This window comes from Grampus griseus (assembly GCF_964374135.1).
Source record: "Grampus griseus genome assembly, chromosome: 2".
NCBI classification, from domain to species: Eukaryota; Metazoa; Chordata; class Mammalia; order Artiodactyla; family Delphinidae; genus Grampus; species Grampus griseus.
The window spans coordinates 37489290-37508193 of record NC_139018.1 but is presented as its reverse complement, the minus strand read 5'-3'; the positions used below and the strand labels follow the sequence as shown (position 1 = coordinate 37508193).

The window sequence follows — 18904 nt, the reverse complement described above, 5'->3', positions numbered from 1 at the left end:
AACTCAGGAAAAATTGAGAAAATATTGAATTTCTAGAATAAAAAAATATTTTAGAACAATGACAAATGATATGACAGAATCAAGTTGCGTCAACACTGATAGGTATAAAAATGATGGAAATTAATTTTTTTTATTGGAGTATAGTTGCTTTACAGTGTTGTGTTAGTTTCTACTGTACAGCAAAGTGAATCAACTTTACTTATACACATATCCTCTCTTTTTAGATTTCCTTCCCATTTAGGTCACCGCAGAGCATTAAATAGAGTTCCCTGTGCTATACAATAGGTTCTCATTAGTTATCTATTTTGGAAAATATTAATATTAACGATAATTAAAACAAGCACACATTTTCCTGGTGTTTCAAATTTTTTTTAATGTTTACTGTTTTTCTAACTTAGTAATACATGTTCATTATAGGAAGTTTAGAGAATGTGGATAATTGTAAAGATTAATATAAAAACCACCTTTAATTTTACCACTCATCAACAGTCACTACCAATCACTCATCTTTCTTACTATGGCTGTACTTTTAAAAACATTGTGATCATAGTACTATACTGTTTTATATTCTGCTGAACCATTTATAAGCATATTATATTTATTTTCCTATGCTATTAAATGTTCTTTAAAATATAACTATAATATTTCACCATGTGGATATGCTATAATGTATTTAACCAAGTCCCTAATATAGAACCTTTAAATTATATGTAATTTATTTTACTTTTATAAAAACACTGTAATGAATATTCTTACGCTAGAATCTCTTTGTGCATCTGTGATTACTTCATTGAGAAAGATGCCAAGAAGTATGATCATCAGGTCAAAGGATATATCACTAATATCTTTATAGCTAGAAATACTTACCAGATAGCTCTCAGGAAAGATTTTCCCTACTTAAACTCCTCCAATAATATGATGGCTGCATCCACAGTAAATGGGGTCAGCTTGGATAGAAAGGCTAATTCCATCATCTGTGGCTCCAAGGGCCCACGCATGACTTCATTCACACCTCTGAGTCACGTTCAATTGAACTCAAGGATTACAAGGAAAAAAATATGGCAATTGGAATGTAAAGTGTGAAAAGAAGATATTTTGGGATGAAAGTTTTAGAGATATTTTTTTCCTCCCTTTTTTTAAATTAATTTTTATTGGGGTATAGTTGCTTTACAATGTTGTGTTAGTTTCTGCTGTACAGCAAAGTGAATCAGTTATACGTATACATATATCCCCCCTTTTTTGATGGAGTGATAGAATTTGATGTATGTTTGTATATATAGTATATAAACCATTGAAAACTGGTACTTTTCTCTCAGGAAAAAAAACCTTTTGTGAGCTATGCAGACATTATATTAATTGTTGAAATAAAACTATTACACAGAAAAGCAGGATAGAGGAACAATTTTATTCTGATGCTATATTTTAGGCTTTTCCAGAAGGCTCAAAAAAATAAGGAATTGATACAGAATGAAATCCAAGAAAGACATGCCTTTACAAAAGAAATAATTACTTTGAAGAATTCATTTCAGCAGACTACAACCTTTTTCCAAAATATGGAATTACAAGACCACCCAGAAAAGGCAGAACAGCTTGAGGTAAGTGAGGAATGAACTGGTGAATGTGGCCGATACAGATCTGAAATCTTGAGTCCAAAGTTCTTGGAGCAGAGGTAACCCTGTGGCTAGTGTAGAGGGAATCTAGAAGAAGAAGAAAATGTGGGCAAAGGCCCTGTGGCATGGTGTGGGCAGAGCCACAGGAGATCAATATGGCTGGAGTACAGAGAGCAGAGTTGGGACTAGGTCAGGAGGTAGGCCAGCAGCCCTTTTCCAACCACATGTCAAGTGTGTTTGGTGTACAGGGGTCTCAGACCACTCTTGAGTAGTATGTAGGACTGCTCACTTTATAGGATAGAATATCTAGACTCTGAGAGGGATAGAAGTGTTTTTACTCACAGCACTTGCCACCAAATGTGTGAGGCTTTTTTTCCCCACACCAGCCTATTCCCCAACTCTCCAGACACCAACTGGGACACGAGTTCAATTCTGACAGTAACTATAAAGAGTTAGTATCGACCCCCAGGTTAAGGGCTCAGTCCCACAAGTCTGCCCCCGCTTCAGATGCCACCTGTACTTCTTTTTTTTTTTTTTTTTAACATTTTGAGAAATGCTTTATTCAAAAAACTCATGTAAATGTTGTCCTTCATAACTTTAAAAAGATGTTCAAACAGAAAAGAGTTTCCTTTCAAAAGCTATTGCATAGAAAATGACACAATACAAATAACAGATTTTACTTTGATATGTAAATATAAACTAGAATAATCTTGATTACAGAGAGACAAAATCATATGCCTCCATAGAAGAAAATTCTTTGGTTAAAAATAGTCAAATTGCTTTTCCATCATACTTTCCTTAAGACATGAAATCTATTTTTTTAAGTATTTGGATTCCGAGTAAAGAACTTCACTTTTTTCTCTTTAAATAGAAACACCACCCGTACTTCTGACCGACAGGCTATAAAGCAGCAGTTCCCACGACCCCATCCTCAGGTTTATAAATTTGCTAGAATGGCTCAGAAAACTAGGAAGGCACTTTACTTACTATTACTGGTTTATTATAAAGGCTACAACTCAGAAACAGCCAAGTGGAAGACATGTATGGGGGAAGGATGTGGAGCTTCCATGCTCTCTCTGGGTGCGCCACTCTCCCTTGATGGACCTTGATGTGTCCATCAATCCAGAGCTCTCCAAACCTTGTTTAAGGGTTTTTATGGAGGTTCCATTAATAGGCGTGATTGATTGAGTCGTTGACGGTTGGTGATTAACTCAACCTCCAGCCCTTCTCCCCTCTGGAGGTCTGGAAGTGCGGTTGAAAGTTCTAGCCCTCTAATCACACAGTTGGTTCCTCTGGCACCAGCCCCATCCTGAAGCTGTCACCCCCCCCCCCCAGCCCCACCACCAAGAATCTTCTCATTACCATAAACTCAGGTATGGTTGGAAAAGACTTGTTATAAATAACAAAAGACACTCCTTTCACCCCTATGCAGGAAATTCCAAGGGTTTTAAAAGCTGTGCGGGGAACCGGGATGAAGGCTAAATGTATTTATTATATCACACTATCTGTGCATAGGCTAGGGGTCATTTTCCGAACAATCTCTTCTCATTCCACTAGGTGGTAACAGGCAAAACTGACGTTTGGCAGTTTGTCCAAAAGTTGCATGCTGTTATTCACCAGAGCTTTTGGTATCAATGTTGCAAAAGGAAACTTACTCTCCCTCACAGAGGCAGTCTTCATGGGGAAGCCATCTAAGTGTAGCTCTGAATGAAGACCTGTACTCAGGGCTAAGTCTAGATAAACGAGGAGCACTCTGTACCTCAAACCCTACCTTTCTCTGAATGGCACTATTCTTTAACTTTTCCTCTAGACTTGTTCTCTGCTGAGGGCTAAGAAAAGGAAAGCAGTGACACATCGGGGAGTCATTCAAAATTGTAATCATTCTTCAGTGTGGTGACTCAATCCATTAACACAGATAATGCTACTCAACAGCTACTGTAAAAACAAAAGAAAACCCCAAAAGCCACAGTAAAGTCAAGAAGTATTTTTCCACTTGATCTTTGGGAAACTTTCCCAAACAAATGAGTTTCTCCTTTATAATTAGTGCAGGAGTACGTAGATCAGATTCTGTTTCTAGGCCACGACCAATAGACTATTTGTTCAGGTTTCTTTTATCTCCTAAAACCCCACATTCTTTGCAAGGAACTGGAACCCTCCCTTTTGAAAGAAGTTGAGCTGTGCTGGGCTGTCTAATTACATGAAAGCAGACACTTCTGCTTCAAGCACAGGGCTTTTAGTGGCCTTGAATCATTGTGATGATAATGTAGGAAGAAGCAGAAATGGCAACAAGTTAATAATAAAATAAAACTTCTTTGAAACTTTTTGCTGCTTGCAGCTTTTTAGATGGAGACTGCTACTGAGATATAACTAAATCCTAGAGGTACTTTAGAGGCAGGAGATGTTGTAATGTCTTTTCAGGACAATGGTTTGACACTATGGAGAGATATCAAGTTTAATTCTTACAAATTAGAAAGCATCATCTGACCAAACTGAGTATCTCTCATGCTTAATCAGCTTGTATCAATAGTGAGGTTTTGTCATGCAAAGTTTGCTCATTTAAATCATAAAGATGTGCTGGAAAGCTGCTTGCATTTTTAGAGTTAAACTTTTTCTCTGTCCTGTGAGCATTTGAAACTCTCTTGATTTTTTAGGAGCTTCAAAGCATTCTTAAGAAAGGGAAGCTAACTTTTGAGAATATTATGGAAAAACTGCGAATCAAGTATTCTGAAATGTACACCATAGTCCCTGCAGAGATTGAATCCCAGGTGGAAGAATGCAGAAAAGCTTTAGAAGACGTAGATGAGAAGGTAATAATAATGTTTGTATTCGTATTATTATTTATGGAGGTGAATGAATATAAAGAACAACATATCATTTAAGATCACATTTTCATTTGCCCTGATTTCAGCTATGTCTGTTTTTTTTTTTTTAATGTCTGTTTTTATAGAGTTTAGTTGAGTGATAATTTTGTGTATTGATACTGAGACGGAGTTGCTCTAAGTAAGTGACACAGGTAACAGAATTAGTCTATTAATTTTTAGTTGTGAAGATGCTTAGTTTTTCTTCTCTTGCATTTAAAAATAGAGTTATATATTGGCTTTTACTTGACTTTTTTTTTCTCCGGAAAATCACTTTAAAATTTTGGTCATGAATAATACTTTGCTTTTAACACTTTGAAATTGCAACCAAGAACAATAAGAACACACGTTTCATAACTTACTAGGAGTAGCACTTAACACACGGTGTCTTTCTAATAATGATGGTAACATAATTCTCACAAAGCATACCCAGGCAAATCTTTATACCTGGAAGTCCAGGTTGGAAGAAAGAATGGGAAATGGTTCATAGTACTTGGAGACATAGGAGTTTAGCAAGACAATTTTATTGCGTTATTTAAAGGCTGCCCAGATCCAACAGAACAAAATTCTGTTTGGTCCAGAAGAATACAGAAGGATTTTTGTATTGCTTTTTGAAGCCTAAAATACCTATAATTTAGTAAATAAAACATATTAATTGCACACAAAAAATCAGGTTCAAACTTGCAACAAATTTCTTTGGAAAATCTAACCCATGTAAAAAACATGTAAACTCCTAATATGTATTATAACAAATCTTGTTGATTTGACATACAAGATAATCTATTATGAGGAACTTCCTCAAGAATCATGCACTATTGATTTTATTTTAAGAGAATACTAAATGTTTTGAGAGAAACTCAATTGGTTCTCCTGACTACTTCATGTGAAAATCCCTAACAAAGTGAGTTAATAATCAAAATCTACCTTTTAAATTTAGGGTTGAAAATTTCAACAGTAACTTTGATATCTGTGTATATTTGTAACCAATAAAAACTTACTTTTATTGCGTGATGTGACTGTAGGATCCAGGCAACAGACACAATACCATTCTGTGCAGTTCAGTTGGCTGCATACTTTACCTAAATCATGATCTCTCCTAATATACAAAAATGATAGGCATTTCTGCCAGAAGAGTAACTGCCCAAAATATCAGAAAGCTTCATTTTGTGGTAATTTGTTATGTAGCAATAAAAAGCTAATACAGTGATTAAAAATAATAATAATAATACAGGATTAGTTTTTTTTCTAAAAAATCTTGACTGTGGTATGGTCTGTGGAATAAAAACATTATATAAAAGTATCAACAACCTGGTGCTGTGAAAAGAGCCTGGGGGCCTTGGCGTCTGGTGGCTTGGGCTTCTTGGGGTGAATTCACCCACTACCTTGATGTATGACTTTAAGCAAGTCATACATGATGACTTTAGCCTGTGTTTCAATTTCTGTATCTGTAAAGTATCTGCATTGGAAGGTTTAGTCTCAATGGTTGTACGGATATAGTGGTTTTAAAAAGGTTAATTAAAAGGAGAATACAAAAGCATTAAGTATTTTTTGGTTATTCAGTGGCTGTTTGGAGAAAACCTTATCAACATAGCTTAAAAAAATAAGAACATGAACTAATCAGGCATTTGAAAAATGATACATTCAACATTCATTTATTATCTTTCCTAGTACAAGTTAATTTCTTCGGAAAATCGTTCTGATAAAAAAATTACACTGTTCAGCAGCTAGATTTCTAATTGCTGGGAAAACATACACTAGAAACATTCACACAGAGAAAAACTAAGATTTTCTGCTGCAAGAAATAGCCAGTTTTAGAAGGTTATTTCACCCAAATGAATACTAAGATGGGAATTACATCTTTTACGTCAAATTGAGAATGTTTGTTTTTATTGAAAACAAATCTGTGCAGAGGATTCTCTCATAAAACATAGAAACTGTATAATAAATAATTTTTCTCCCAGGAATTTTTTAATATCATTTGCTCCCTTGGGGTATGTTTCAGACAGTCCCCTCAGTAGTTTTGCCCAACACAGCACATATCTGTAGTACATACTGTGGATTACATTGAACAGATTTCTGTTGGTCAGTTTTCTTTTCTTTTTTTTTTTTCCGGTTGGATTTGAACGGTCAGGTCAGCAGAGCTGCCTTTTCCTAGTCTACTAATCTACCCTCTCATTAACGCATTCGTCAGTACGGTTTGGAATTTCCCCCCTAGCCCTTAAAAGATTTGTACGAGTAAAATCTCAAAATACTGTGACTACCCCTTTTATCATTTGAACCTCTGAATAGAGTGTGGAAAACATCTCCATTGTGTCATTCTTCCTTTGAAACAGATCAGCAATGAAGTCTTGAAAAGCTCACCATCATATTCAATGAGTAGAAAAATAGACGAAATTAACAACGGGCTTCAGAATGTCGAAAAGATGTTGCAGCAGAAGAGCAAAAATATTGAGAAAGCTCAAGAAATTCAAAAGGTAACATCCTCCCTTAACTTCCTTCAGCATTTGGTATGTTCCCTGTCATCAGTCATCACAGGGATCCTAACCCTGATTTACCGGGCCCTCCTCACTGAGCGTGTCACCTGCAGAGGCTTGGTGGAGAAGGTTGCATTTAAGAATTGTTCTCAGTTTTTCCATGGTGGGAATATGCCCCAACTCCTGAGAGCCTATGATTGGGAACCAGCCTTTTCACTAGGGAAGGGTCTTGTCTTGGGAAGACTGATATATAAAAACAGTTCAGTAAGTTATAAATGGTATTAACAGCTTTTCTTTAGACTGCCAGGGGGAAACAGAGGAAAGTAGAAATTCCAAATTTATTTCACTTATAAAATGTCTTAGGTAGAACTGTACATAAACATAATATTCTACCTCTTAACTTCCAAGTAAACTCCTGCATGTAGAAAACATTCTACTTTATATTTTAAGGAAATATTCTAATATGAATGGAGACTTTTAAAAATAGGGCTAAGAGAATAGATCTTAAAAGTTCTCATCACAGGGAAAAAAAATTTTGTAACTATGTATGGTGAAGGATTTTTAACTAGACTTATTGTGGTGATCACTTTATGGTAGAAACAAATATTGAACAATTGTGGGACTTCCCTGGTGGTGCAGTGGTTAAGAATCCGCCTGCCAATGCAGGGGCCATGGGTTCGAGCCCTGGTCCGGAAAGATCCCACATGCTGCGGAGCAACTAAACCCATGAGCCACAACTACTGAACTTGCGCTCTAGAGCCCGCGAGCCACAACTACTGAGCACACACGCCACAACTACTGAGCACACACGCCACAACTACTGAAGCCCACATGCCTGGAGCCCATGCTCCACAACAGGGCAAGCCACCGCAATGAGAAGCCCACGCACCGCAAGGAATAGTGGCCCCCACTCACTGCAACTAGAGAGAGCCTGTGCGCAGCAACGAAGACCCAACACAGCCAAAAATAAATAAATAAATTTATTTTTTAAAAAAAGAACAATTGTGTTGTACACCTGAAACTAATAAAATGTTATATGTCAGTTATACTGCAATTTTTAAAGAAGTTATCCTCAGAGAAGTCTCACTTATCACCCCATTTCCCTCTGTTCCCTTCCTCCCTACAGTTAAGTCTCTTCTTTGGTTTCTAATTTAACTTGACTGTGTTTCTTCTGGTAAAAATAAACAAATAATTCTAAATATTAAAAGAAATAATTGTACCTATTGTATGTGTCCTTCTTTCATTGAGAAGACATTAGACTGTGTATACTCTCTTAAAATAAGGTGAACAAGATTTGCTCACAAATAATCATACCTGCCTTTGACTTTGCAGCCCCCTCTAAACCAAACAAATGTGATGTCAAAGGATTAAAAAGATTAAATTAAATTGAAAAATAAAAATAGGTCAGACTGTGGCTCGCCATTGGACAAAATCTTGGGCTCTCAATAAGCCCTCTAACTAGTCAGATTTTCCCATTTCTAGAAATTATGTTCTTACACAGATATTAAGTAATAATTGAATGTTGCCTTTGAGATTTCCTCTGCCCAGACAAGTGCAGGTTTGAATCCAGCCTATTGGTTTCTTGAACTAAAAGCAGTTGCTACTGATACATGTGGCTAGAATTTTCTGCCAGTGCGTCAGTCTGATTCAGAGCAGATATTTTCTTTTTATCAGTTTTATTTTTGCATTTAATAAGAATTGTCTTCTAGATTAAGTAGATATATATACTGGTCTAAATAGGTTAGGTATTTACCCAAGCCCTTTTAAATGTAATGTTACCTCATCACTCTTGAAAGATTAGGATTACGTTGACCTTGTTTGGTGTCATTCATCTCTGGAAGTGTCCAGGACTTTCTGCCCCCTTACAGCTAATTTGTACTGAAATGAATACAGTAAGAGTTAAGTGACCTCAGAAAAAGTGTTTTTCAGTTCAGGTGGTTTCTGGGCATAAATGAAAAACTTTGCCTGGGATGTTGTCTCTGTCATGTTGTTTTGGTAGCATTTACAAGTACAGATACTGTGTGAAAACTTAGAACTCAACACATCTTCAATCCAAATGGACTTACCTTTTCTTCCCCAGACAATGTGGGATGAGCTAGATCTCTGGCACTCCAAGCTAAATGAGCTGGATTCTGAAGTTCAGGACATTGTTGAACAGGACCCAGGACAAGCTCAAGAATGGATGGATAACTTGATGATTCCTTTCCAGCAGTATCAGCAAGTATCACAGAGGGCAGAATATAGAACCTCACAGTTTAACAAGGTATGGCTGTAACACGCGATAGCTACACGGAGCATGTGGTAGTAGTGAGATGGGTTTAAAACGAAACAAAAATACATATTCAGAGGCAGCCAGTTTCCCTTGAATTGCCCGTTTTAGGACCTGAAGCTAGAGCTACACCATAGGTTCGAGCGGGCATTGAGGGGACTGCTGGCACAGGCAGAAGCAAGAATCCCAAAGTCAGACCACAGTAGTAGGAGTCAGGGTGAGAATTGGGCTTCTCAACAGGTAAGGGAATTTCAGGCAGGCAACCTCAAGAGTCCCAGGAGGGAGCCAGAGAAAGAACCTCATTTGGGAACAAAACACCCCTGCCCTCCCTTCCAAGTAGGGGTCACGGTGGGTGAGCTGTGCATGTGATCTAGCAGCAGCAAGGCAGGAACCTACTCTCAGAGGGACTGGTATATATAGGACAAGGCCCGGTACAGGAGGACCAAATGTAAGTCCAGTTTTCAAAGTGGAACATAAAACGGAAACCAGACTAGTTGCAAAGCTAACTTGGAACCCTTGCTGAGGCCCATAGCGTTGGGGTAGAACTCCTTAAATCCTTCCCACCTGTGGTCAGGATTCGTTGAAGGATCAAAACCTGGAGGGGGTGGGCAAGTGGCCCAGCTGTGGGGTGTGGAGCCCTGTGAGGCCTGACACCACTGACTAACAGCAACCAGTTCTTAAGAATCATTCCACTGAAAGAGGAACCATCAGACTGAGTTTGGTACTGCCTATCTTTCACAGGCCACAATTAAGCTGGAGGAGTATCATGATCTTTTGAAGAGTACTGAGGCTTGGATAGAAAATACCAGTCGTTTGCTGGCCAATCCTGCAGCCTATGACTCTTCAAAGACGCTGAGTCACCACGCTAGCACCCTTCAGGTGAGTGTTCTTTCAGCGTTTCCTGGGTGTCATAGAATCTACATAATGATTAGTGGCTTAGCTGATTGTCACAATGCTTTTTTCCCCCCTTCTTTCCTGAAAAAACAGCCTTATCTTCAAGCATGCCAAATGGCAGAAGGAAGCTTGGAAGAGTGGCAGGCTCTAGATAGGGATTTTGGAGACCAGGATCTAGTTCTTTCTGTCCTGATAACTAATTCTTGAAACTAATATCTTTCAGGATAATTTACTGTGTCCTCCATGGGCCACAGTTCCCAGATCTCTGAAGTAAGAATGTTGCACTGAATGGTGGTGATGGTTTTGGTTGTAGAATTCCAAGATGGTTCCCAATAGTCCTGTTCCCAGATGTACACGACCTATATAATCCCCTTCCCTTGAGTGTGGGCAGGAATATGAGTAAGTGATGAGATGGTCACTCCCTTGATTAGGTTACATCGTATAGCAAAGGATATGGGATAGTCACTCCCATGAATACATGACTGATCATGGATGTATAATTATAAGACTCCCTGGTAGCAGACTAGAGTGAGATTCTCCTGCTGGATTGAATAAGTAAGCTGCCGTACTATGAGAGGGCCATGGAGCCAAGACCCTAGGGTGGCCTCCAAAAGCCGAGAGACCCACAGTCAACAGCCAGCAAGAAAACTGGGATCTCAGTCCTACAACTAAATTCTACCAACAACCAGAATGAACTCGGAAGACAAATCCACGCTCCAGATGGCACCTTGATTGCAGCCTTGTGACATCCTGAGCTGAGGACCCACCTAAGCCATGCCTGGACTCCTGAGCCATGGAAACTATGAGATAATAAGTTTGTTTTATCTTAAGCTGCTAAGTTTGTGGTAATTAGTTACACAGCATTAGAAAACTAATCTGTCATTCCTTCCGGTTCTAGCATGCCATGATTCCAAATTTCCTGTCCTTCCTGTTGCTCCACAGGTGCCCTGTGTCACCATGCTAACCTATAAAGGCAAAACAAATGAAAGCCTTTTCCTACTCAGGGCCGTGACTACAAGAGATCTTCCGGATGCCGAATGTTGGCTTAAATTTTATTGTGAAGGCATATTTCCCTTCTCTCATACTATTCAGCCATGAGAAAGAATCTCTTAGGAAAAGGTTTATTGTATAACAATTTTATTTATTTATTCATTTGCTTATTTATTTATTTTGGGGGCTGCGTTGGGTCTTCGTTGCTACCTGCGGGCTTTCTCCAGTTGCAGCAAGCTGGAGCTACTCTTGGTTGCGGTGCGCGGGCTTCTTATTGCGGTGGCTTCTCTTGTTGCGGAGCACGGGCTCTAGGCGCTCAGGCTTCAGTAGTTGCAGCACGCGGGCCCTAGAGTGCACAGGCTTCAGTAATTGTGGCTCGTGGGCTCAGTAGTTGTGGCACATGGGCTTAGTTGCTCTGCGGCATATGAGATCTTCCCCGACCAGGGATCGAACCCGCGTCCCCTGCATTGGCAGGCAGATTCTTAACCACTGCACCACCAGGGAAATCCCCTATAACAATTTTTAGAGTAATCAGACCTCAAAACCGATCCAACTCTTTTTTTTTTTATATCTTTAAAGTAGCACACTGTGTCCCTAAGTAACAAGTGACTTCATACCTCCCCTGTGAGACTTCTTGGCACAGTTTTTTCCTGTGGTAACAGTTGTAAAGATACTGCATTTTCACCTACCTGTTTCTTTTCTTCCCCTTGCCTGTGATTTCTGCCCCCACCTCTTGAGTTGACTTTCCACATCCCCAAAGCATGTCATCTTTTTATTTTAAATCACCTGTGTCTTTCATCATTTTCAAGAAGTTTGCAGACAGAAGAGAGGGATGATGCTTTTTTTTCCTCAAATGCTTATTAGGAGTTTTTTAAAAACTGTACAAGAATGAACATACGCAGAAACAGCTGAAGTTTTACTGCCTTCTTCTGACACAAATGTAAAAGTGTAGAAGTATCTCTCAAACTGTTCAGGACACCCTCCTTTGCCGACCTTTGTTTACATGGAACTGAGTAGAACTTAGGTTATTAGCTGGAGGAAGTAGGGACAAGGGGATATGCAGGCTGATGTCCACAGAATGTATTCTAATAAATCTTCCAATGGGAAATAAGTCATAAATAACTAGTCCCATGTGAATACCCCACTTTGCTCCTATTTTGCAAATAGTTGTCCTACTTTAGGGCACCCTTTACCATTTTTCTAACATTACCTGGTATTGATTTTTAAAATGACTTAAAGAAGTGTCACAACTCTCAACTAAGGTTTAAAAGTCTGTTTTAATCGCACTATAACCTTCCACCTCGATTGCATTGGTTAAATTAGGTTTTCGTAACCTAAAGATGATTCCATGAAGTCTACTGTTGTAATGAAGACTCACTGAAACAGAAATTGTCATTGTAGAAAATAGGAAAACAACTTGTTCTTTAAATCAACTTCATTAAGGTATAATTTACAGGTAGTAAAAAACACCTAAGTGTACAGCTAGGTAAGTTTTGATAAGGGTATCCAGTTGTGTAACCACTACCACCATCAATACATAAAGACCATTTCCATCACCCCAAAAAGTTTCTTTGTGCTCCTTTGCAGTCAGTATCCTTTTACCTATGTTCAGCCCTATGTAATCACTCATTGGTTTCTATTCCTGTAGTTTTGTCTTCTCTACATTATCCAATGAATAGAATCACACAGTCTTTTGGACCTGACTTCTTTTACTTAGCTTAACGTTTTCGAGATTCATTCAGGTTGTTCCATTTATAGGTAGTTTATTCTTTTGACTGCTAAATAGTATTCCATTTGTGGAAATATGCAATATGTTTATTCCTTCACCAGTTAATAGACATTTGGGTTATTTCAAGTTTGGGGCTATGTATTCTATATCTATTGCGTTGTAACACATCACTCCTGAAGTTAACAGCTTAAAACAAGAATTATGGAATCCAGGCATGGCTTACCTGAGTGGTTCTGGCTCAATGTCTCTCATGAGAATGCAGTCAAGGTGTCAGCCAAGGCTGTGATCTCATCTGAAGGCTTAGTTTGGGTGAAGGAAGAGACAGGATGCACTTCCAGGCTCATTTATGTGGCTGTTGGCAGGCTTCAGAAGATCCACTTCCATTCACAGATGTGAGGGCCTCTCCACAAGACTGTCTTATGGCATGGCAGCTGGCTCCCTTCACCATGAACAATCTAAAAAAGAGTGAGAGAGCTCCCAAGACAGAAACGGTCTTTTTTTTTTTTTTTTTTTTTTTTTTGCGATACGCGGGCCTCTCACTGTTGTGGTCTCTCCCGTTGCGGAGCACAGGCTCCAGACGCGCAGGCTCAGCGGCCATGGCTCATGGGCCCAGCCGCTCCGCGGCACGTGGGATCTTCCCGGACCGGGGCACAAACCCGTGTCTCCTGCATCGGCAGGCAGATTCTCAACCACTGCGCCACGAGGGAAGCCCCAGAAACGGTCTTTTATAATCTAATCTTGGAAGTGACATCTCATCATTTCTGCCATGTCTTATTAGAAGTAAATCAGTAAGCTCAGCCTGCATTCAAGAGAACTGATTATAAGGACATGAGTACCAGGAGGTGGGGATTATTGGGGGCCATTTTAGGAGCTGCAACAGCTATTATGAGCAAAGCCGCTGTGAGCATTCATATACAAATCTTTGTGTGGACATAGGTTTTCAGGTCATTTCATTTGATGGATACCTAGGAATAGATTGCTGGCTCTTATGGTATTTAACTAAGAAACTGCTAAATTATTTTCCTAAGTGGCTTTGCCATTTTTCATTCCCACTGGAGTTCTGATGACTCCATATTCTTGTCAGCACTCGATAGTATCTGTCTTTTAAATTTTAGCTACTCCAGTGACAAGTAGTGGTATCTCACTGTGGTTTAAATGGCATTTCTCTAATGACTAATGATTTTTTTATTTGAACATTTATTCATATGTTTTTATCACTTGTACGCTTCATTTGTGAAATGTCAGTTCAGTTATTTGGGGGTTTTTTGCCTTTTTTTTTTTTTTTTTTGGTACGCGGGCCTCTCAGTGCTGTGGCCTCTCCCGTTGCGGAGCACAGGCTCCGAACGCGCAGGCTCAGCGGCCATGGCTCACGGGCCCAGCCGCTCCGCGGCATGTGGGATCTTCCCAGACCGGGGCACGAACCCGTGTCCCCTGCATCGGCAGGCGGACTCTCAACCACTGCGCCACCAGGGAAGCCCGCCTATTTTTTAATTGGGTTATTTGTCTTTTTATTATTGAATTGTAAGCATTATTTATATAATATTCTAAAATCCTTTGTCACATGTGATTAACAAATATTTTCTCCTAGTTTGTGGCTTGTCTTTTCATTCTCTTAATATTGTCTTTCAGAGAGCAAATGTTATTAATTTGAGGAGGTCTAATTTATCAATATTTTTCTTTTATAGATTATTCTTTTGTGTTGTATCTAAGAAATCTTTATCTAACCCAGGGTCACAAGGATTTCCTCTTATCTTCTAGAAATTTTATAGTTTTAACTCTTACTTGTAGGTCTGTAATCCATGGACTTATATATACTACCAAATGTAAAATAGATAGCTGGTGGGAAACAGCCGCATAGCACAGGGAGATCAGCTCAGTGCTTTGTGACCACCTAGAGGGATGGGGTAGGGAGACGCAAGAGGGAGGAGGTATGGGGATATAAGTACATGTATAGCTGATTCACTTTGTTATAAAGCAGAAACTAACACACCATTGTAAAGCTATTATACTCCAATAAAGATGTTAAAAAAATAAAGTTAATTTTTGTATATGGTATGAAGCAGGAATCAAGGTTCATTTTTTTTCTATGGGATTATCCATGTTTTGAAAAGACTCACTATTGAATTACTTTGGTGCCTTGTTAAAATCAATTGACCTCTCATATATGTGGGTCTGTTTCTGGACTGTCTCTTCTGTTCTATTGATCTATGTGTCTATTCTTTTACCAATATGACACAGTCTTAATTGCTACAGCTTTATAGTAAATCTTGAAGTCAGGTAGTATAAATTCTACAACTTAGTCCTTTGTTCCTTTTCAAATTTGTTTTGGCTAATCTGGATCTTTTGCATTTCCATATAAGTTTTAGAATCATCTTGTCAATATCTATGCAGAGGTCTGTTTGAATTTTGGGAGGGCATTAAATCCAGATCAGTTTGGCAAGAATTTACCTCTTAACCATATTGGCTGTTCCCATCCAGGAACAGGATGTATCTCTCTATTTATTTTGGTCCTCTTTAATTTCTCTTTAATGTAAATTGTTAAATTTATTCCTGAGCGTTTTATGGGTTTTTGATGCTATTGTAAATAGTATTATTGGAAAAAGCATTGGTTTTAAGTTTTGTTTTCCTTTCAAGTTTTCTCCTGCTAAGATTTGGAATAAGGTCAATATGAAATTCTGAATAACCTGATTAATTTTGGGGACTCGTGACTAGAAGTCTGGTTGCATAAGTAAATGTTCTTTTTCATAACAGTTATTTTTTATGGGATTACCTGAAGACTACATTAGCAGGTTGAATATTTCCAATAGGTGGCTGAGATATTTTGAAATCTTAAGTTTGAAAGTTAATAATTATAATCATTAAAGGAACAAAAGAAAAATTCTAAGGAAGAATGTCTAAGGAATTCTAAAAATGGATGTTTTCCACTTATATTTGGTTTTATCAGATAGAGCTCTTTTGGTATCAAGTTATTCAAGTCAACTCAAGCTATAGGGGTATTTCATGGAAGTCAGTGGCTCCAGATGGTAAGGCCAGGGAGGACACTTGTACCAGGACTGCCTCTTCGTTTCCCATCCCCACTTCACTTATCTATTTCTGTCAAACCCATTTCCCAAAATTACAAGTCCAGCCAATTGGATGGCTTTTTTTTTTAACATCTTTATTGGAGTATAATTGTTTTACAATAGTGTGCTAGTTTCTGCTTTATAACAAAGTGAATCAGCGATACATATATGAATGGCTTTCTTGACCCTAATTCCAAATTATAGAGGGATGAACTTATAGGTCAAGTGTTTCTGATTCTGTTAACAATGGCTGGAGGAGCAGGGCTACTTGGTATAACATAGCTGCTGCAAGCCCACCAAAATGGGGTAGACATTCTATAGTCATATACTGCCATTGACAAGAGAGAATGTTCAATGTTTTATTATGAAATTGGGAATGAACAGGAGTATGAAATGTTGAGACAAATTCAAATTTTCTCTGATTTAATTTTTTAAATTAAGGTATAATTCACATACAACATTTACTAGTTTCAGGTGTACAACAGAATGATTCAATATTTGTATGTATTGGAAAATGATCACCCACATTAAGTCTAGTTACCGTCCGTCACCATACATAGTTATAGAATTCTCTCTGATATAATTTCAATCAACTTTTTCCAGTATCTTGATGTTTCTCTTTTTTCATGTTTCCCATTATCTAGATGGCTTTGGAAGATTCAGAACAGAAGCACAATCTTTTGCATTCAATTTTCATGGATCTAGAAGGCTTGTCAATAATTTTTGAAACAGATACTTTAGCACAGCCTATACAAGAGTTAAGTCATCAAATAGTAGCTTTACGACAAAAAATCATAGAAAGCCTTCCACAGATTCAACAAATGGCTGATGTAAGTTAGCACTATAATGATGTGACTTCTTATTTTAAATTTATATTTCATTTAGTAAATTAGAGTTATACTGCTAATCAGTTCTATGAAGACACATTGATCTGGTACATTTTTCATTTATGTTATTTCTTGAATTACATTTTACTTTGTACCCTATAGTGCAACTACAACAAAAAATCATATCCCCATTCTCAGTCCAGAAGTGGTCTATTTTTTTTTTTTTTTTGCGGTACGTGGGCCTCTCACTGTTGTGGCCTCTCCCGTTGCGGAGCACAGGCTCCGGACGCGCAGGCTCAGCGGCCATGGCTCACGGGCCCAGCCGCTCCGCGGCATGTGGGATCTTCCCGGACCGGGGCACAAACCCGTGTGCCCTGCATCGGCAGGCGGACTCTCAACCACTGCGCCACCAGGGAAGCCCCAACCACTGGATTTTCAAATAATTTTATTTATTTTGGCTCGAAACCTGTGAGGCATTTATTTAAGGATGGAGTCACACAGCAAAGGCAGATGCAGTTAGTCTTAATAATTTACCTTTTATTTCTCACTTACATTCCCTGCACCACACTTATGTAACTTCAGAGAATCATACTTATTAAATATTCTTGGTTATTGAAGCTTATTCCAAAATTGTTAAATGCTTCTATAACTTTTCATGGAAATTACCATAAAATACATTGTATATATTTATGTATTTTCTTAAACGTATGGTATAGAAAATAATTTCAATATAACTGAATGTTTCATAATATGAAGGTAAATTACTATAATTACTGCTTCATTTGCTTATATGAAGTTATGTTTGTCCTATGTTGAATGGTTCCAAGTTGTGATAATTTGAAATCCTTTGATGATTTCTATGTAGTTTCTCCTATTCCCTGCATTATTTTTGCTTCAGTTTATCTCCATAAAGCTCTAAAAGTCTGAAGGCCCTCTTACAGTGTGAGTGGACTTCAGTATGTAGGTTTTATAGCACATATTCATAAATATGTAGGTTTGAAAGCACAAATTGCAGCATTTTCACTTTAAGTTTCTTGGCCACTTTCTAGAAGTTGACACTGATGGGAGAATAGCCACTGGATAAATGATCTGTTGTTCATATTAATCTGAGTAGGTTATAAGGTAATTTAGTGACTCTCCACACGGCAAAAGTTTGTTAGGGAATTGGCACCAAAATCTGTCAATTTTCCAGCTCCTTGTGTGTTTGTTTCCCAAGGGTGACTTTACCGTTTTACTTAAAGTAGTGAGAATTTTTTCAGCGTTGACCCACTTGTATTCAAGTGTTTAAAGACATTCCAAAGGTAAATCTAAACAGTTTGTAGATATTTGAGAATTTACTTAAAATTTGTTCAGATGCATACTACTTTTGTTCTCATAGCATAAATAATTGAAAATTGGCCCCATGAGGATCTTTTAACTCAGTAAGTATAAGCAATGCTTTGTATTGTGGTATGCTATTACTAACAGAACAACATTTTTATTGAAACCAGTCCACGTTATCTGTGTAGCACTTGGTTAGTTTTGAAGTGATATAAGTGGCAAACATATTTTGGTTAAATATGAGAATAGAGTAAATGGCAGTAAATTGTGTTTTAGAAAGATTATTAACATATAACATATACTGCATGAGTGTGTTTTTTTGTTTCTGAAATTCTAGGATGTGGTTGCCATTGAAACGGAAGTAAAATCAATGGAGAAAAGAGTTTCAAAAATCAAAGCTATCCTGCTATCAAAAGAAATATTTGATTTTTCACCTGAAGAGCATCTTAAGCATGGGGAGGTAAGCATGGATCATTATTAAAAATATTTTCTCTTAATACTTACTATGCCTATTTTAAAATGTGTAATAATATGATGTGATAAAAAGTGTTTAATCTTGCTAAAGTAAGAGCAAAGTAAAGTTGGGAAATAGATATGAATGACTATAAATATCATATTTTAAAACATATTTCTAGTGCTATCTATGTATCTATCATTTTCCTATAGGTTATTTTTTCATTTAATTTCTTCCTAAAACTTCAAGGTTTGGTAGTTTTTCCTTCACGTCAAACCCAGGTGTTTGTTTAATAGTCTAAGCACTTAAGCCTCTAAGTCAGAAGAACTGGGTTCCAGCCCCAACTGCCCTGCTTACTGGCTGTGTTCCTTTGAGTGATTGGTTAACATTTCTTGGATTTGCTTTCACATCTGTACA

The 18904-nt window shown here is 37.9% G+C and overlaps 1 protein-coding gene across 4 annotated transcripts in view; it reads left to right on the top strand.

Annotated features, from left to right (window-relative positions):
- SYNE2 (spectrin repeat containing nuclear envelope protein 2) overlaps nucleotides 1-18904 on the top strand; it is a gene marked incomplete at its 5' end in the record, with an annotated part of 272663 nt that overhangs the window by 133921 nt on the left and 119838 nt on the right. For all 4 annotated transcript variants that reach the window (XM_082648159.1, XM_082648158.1, XM_082648156.1 and 1 more), the window contains 7 exons: nucleotides 1427-1595; nucleotides 4262-4417; nucleotides 6802-6942; nucleotides 9023-9205; nucleotides 9953-10090; nucleotides 16531-16716; nucleotides 18371-18493. In XM_082648159.1, coding sequence (XP_082504285.1) covers nucleotides 1427-1595; nucleotides 4262-4417; nucleotides 6802-6942; nucleotides 9023-9205; nucleotides 9953-10090; nucleotides 16531-16716; nucleotides 18371-18493 — 1096 coding nt within the window. The remainder of the gene's footprint in view (nucleotides 1-1426; nucleotides 1596-4261; nucleotides 4418-6801; nucleotides 6943-9022; nucleotides 9206-9952; nucleotides 10091-16530; nucleotides 16717-18370; nucleotides 18494-18904) is intronic.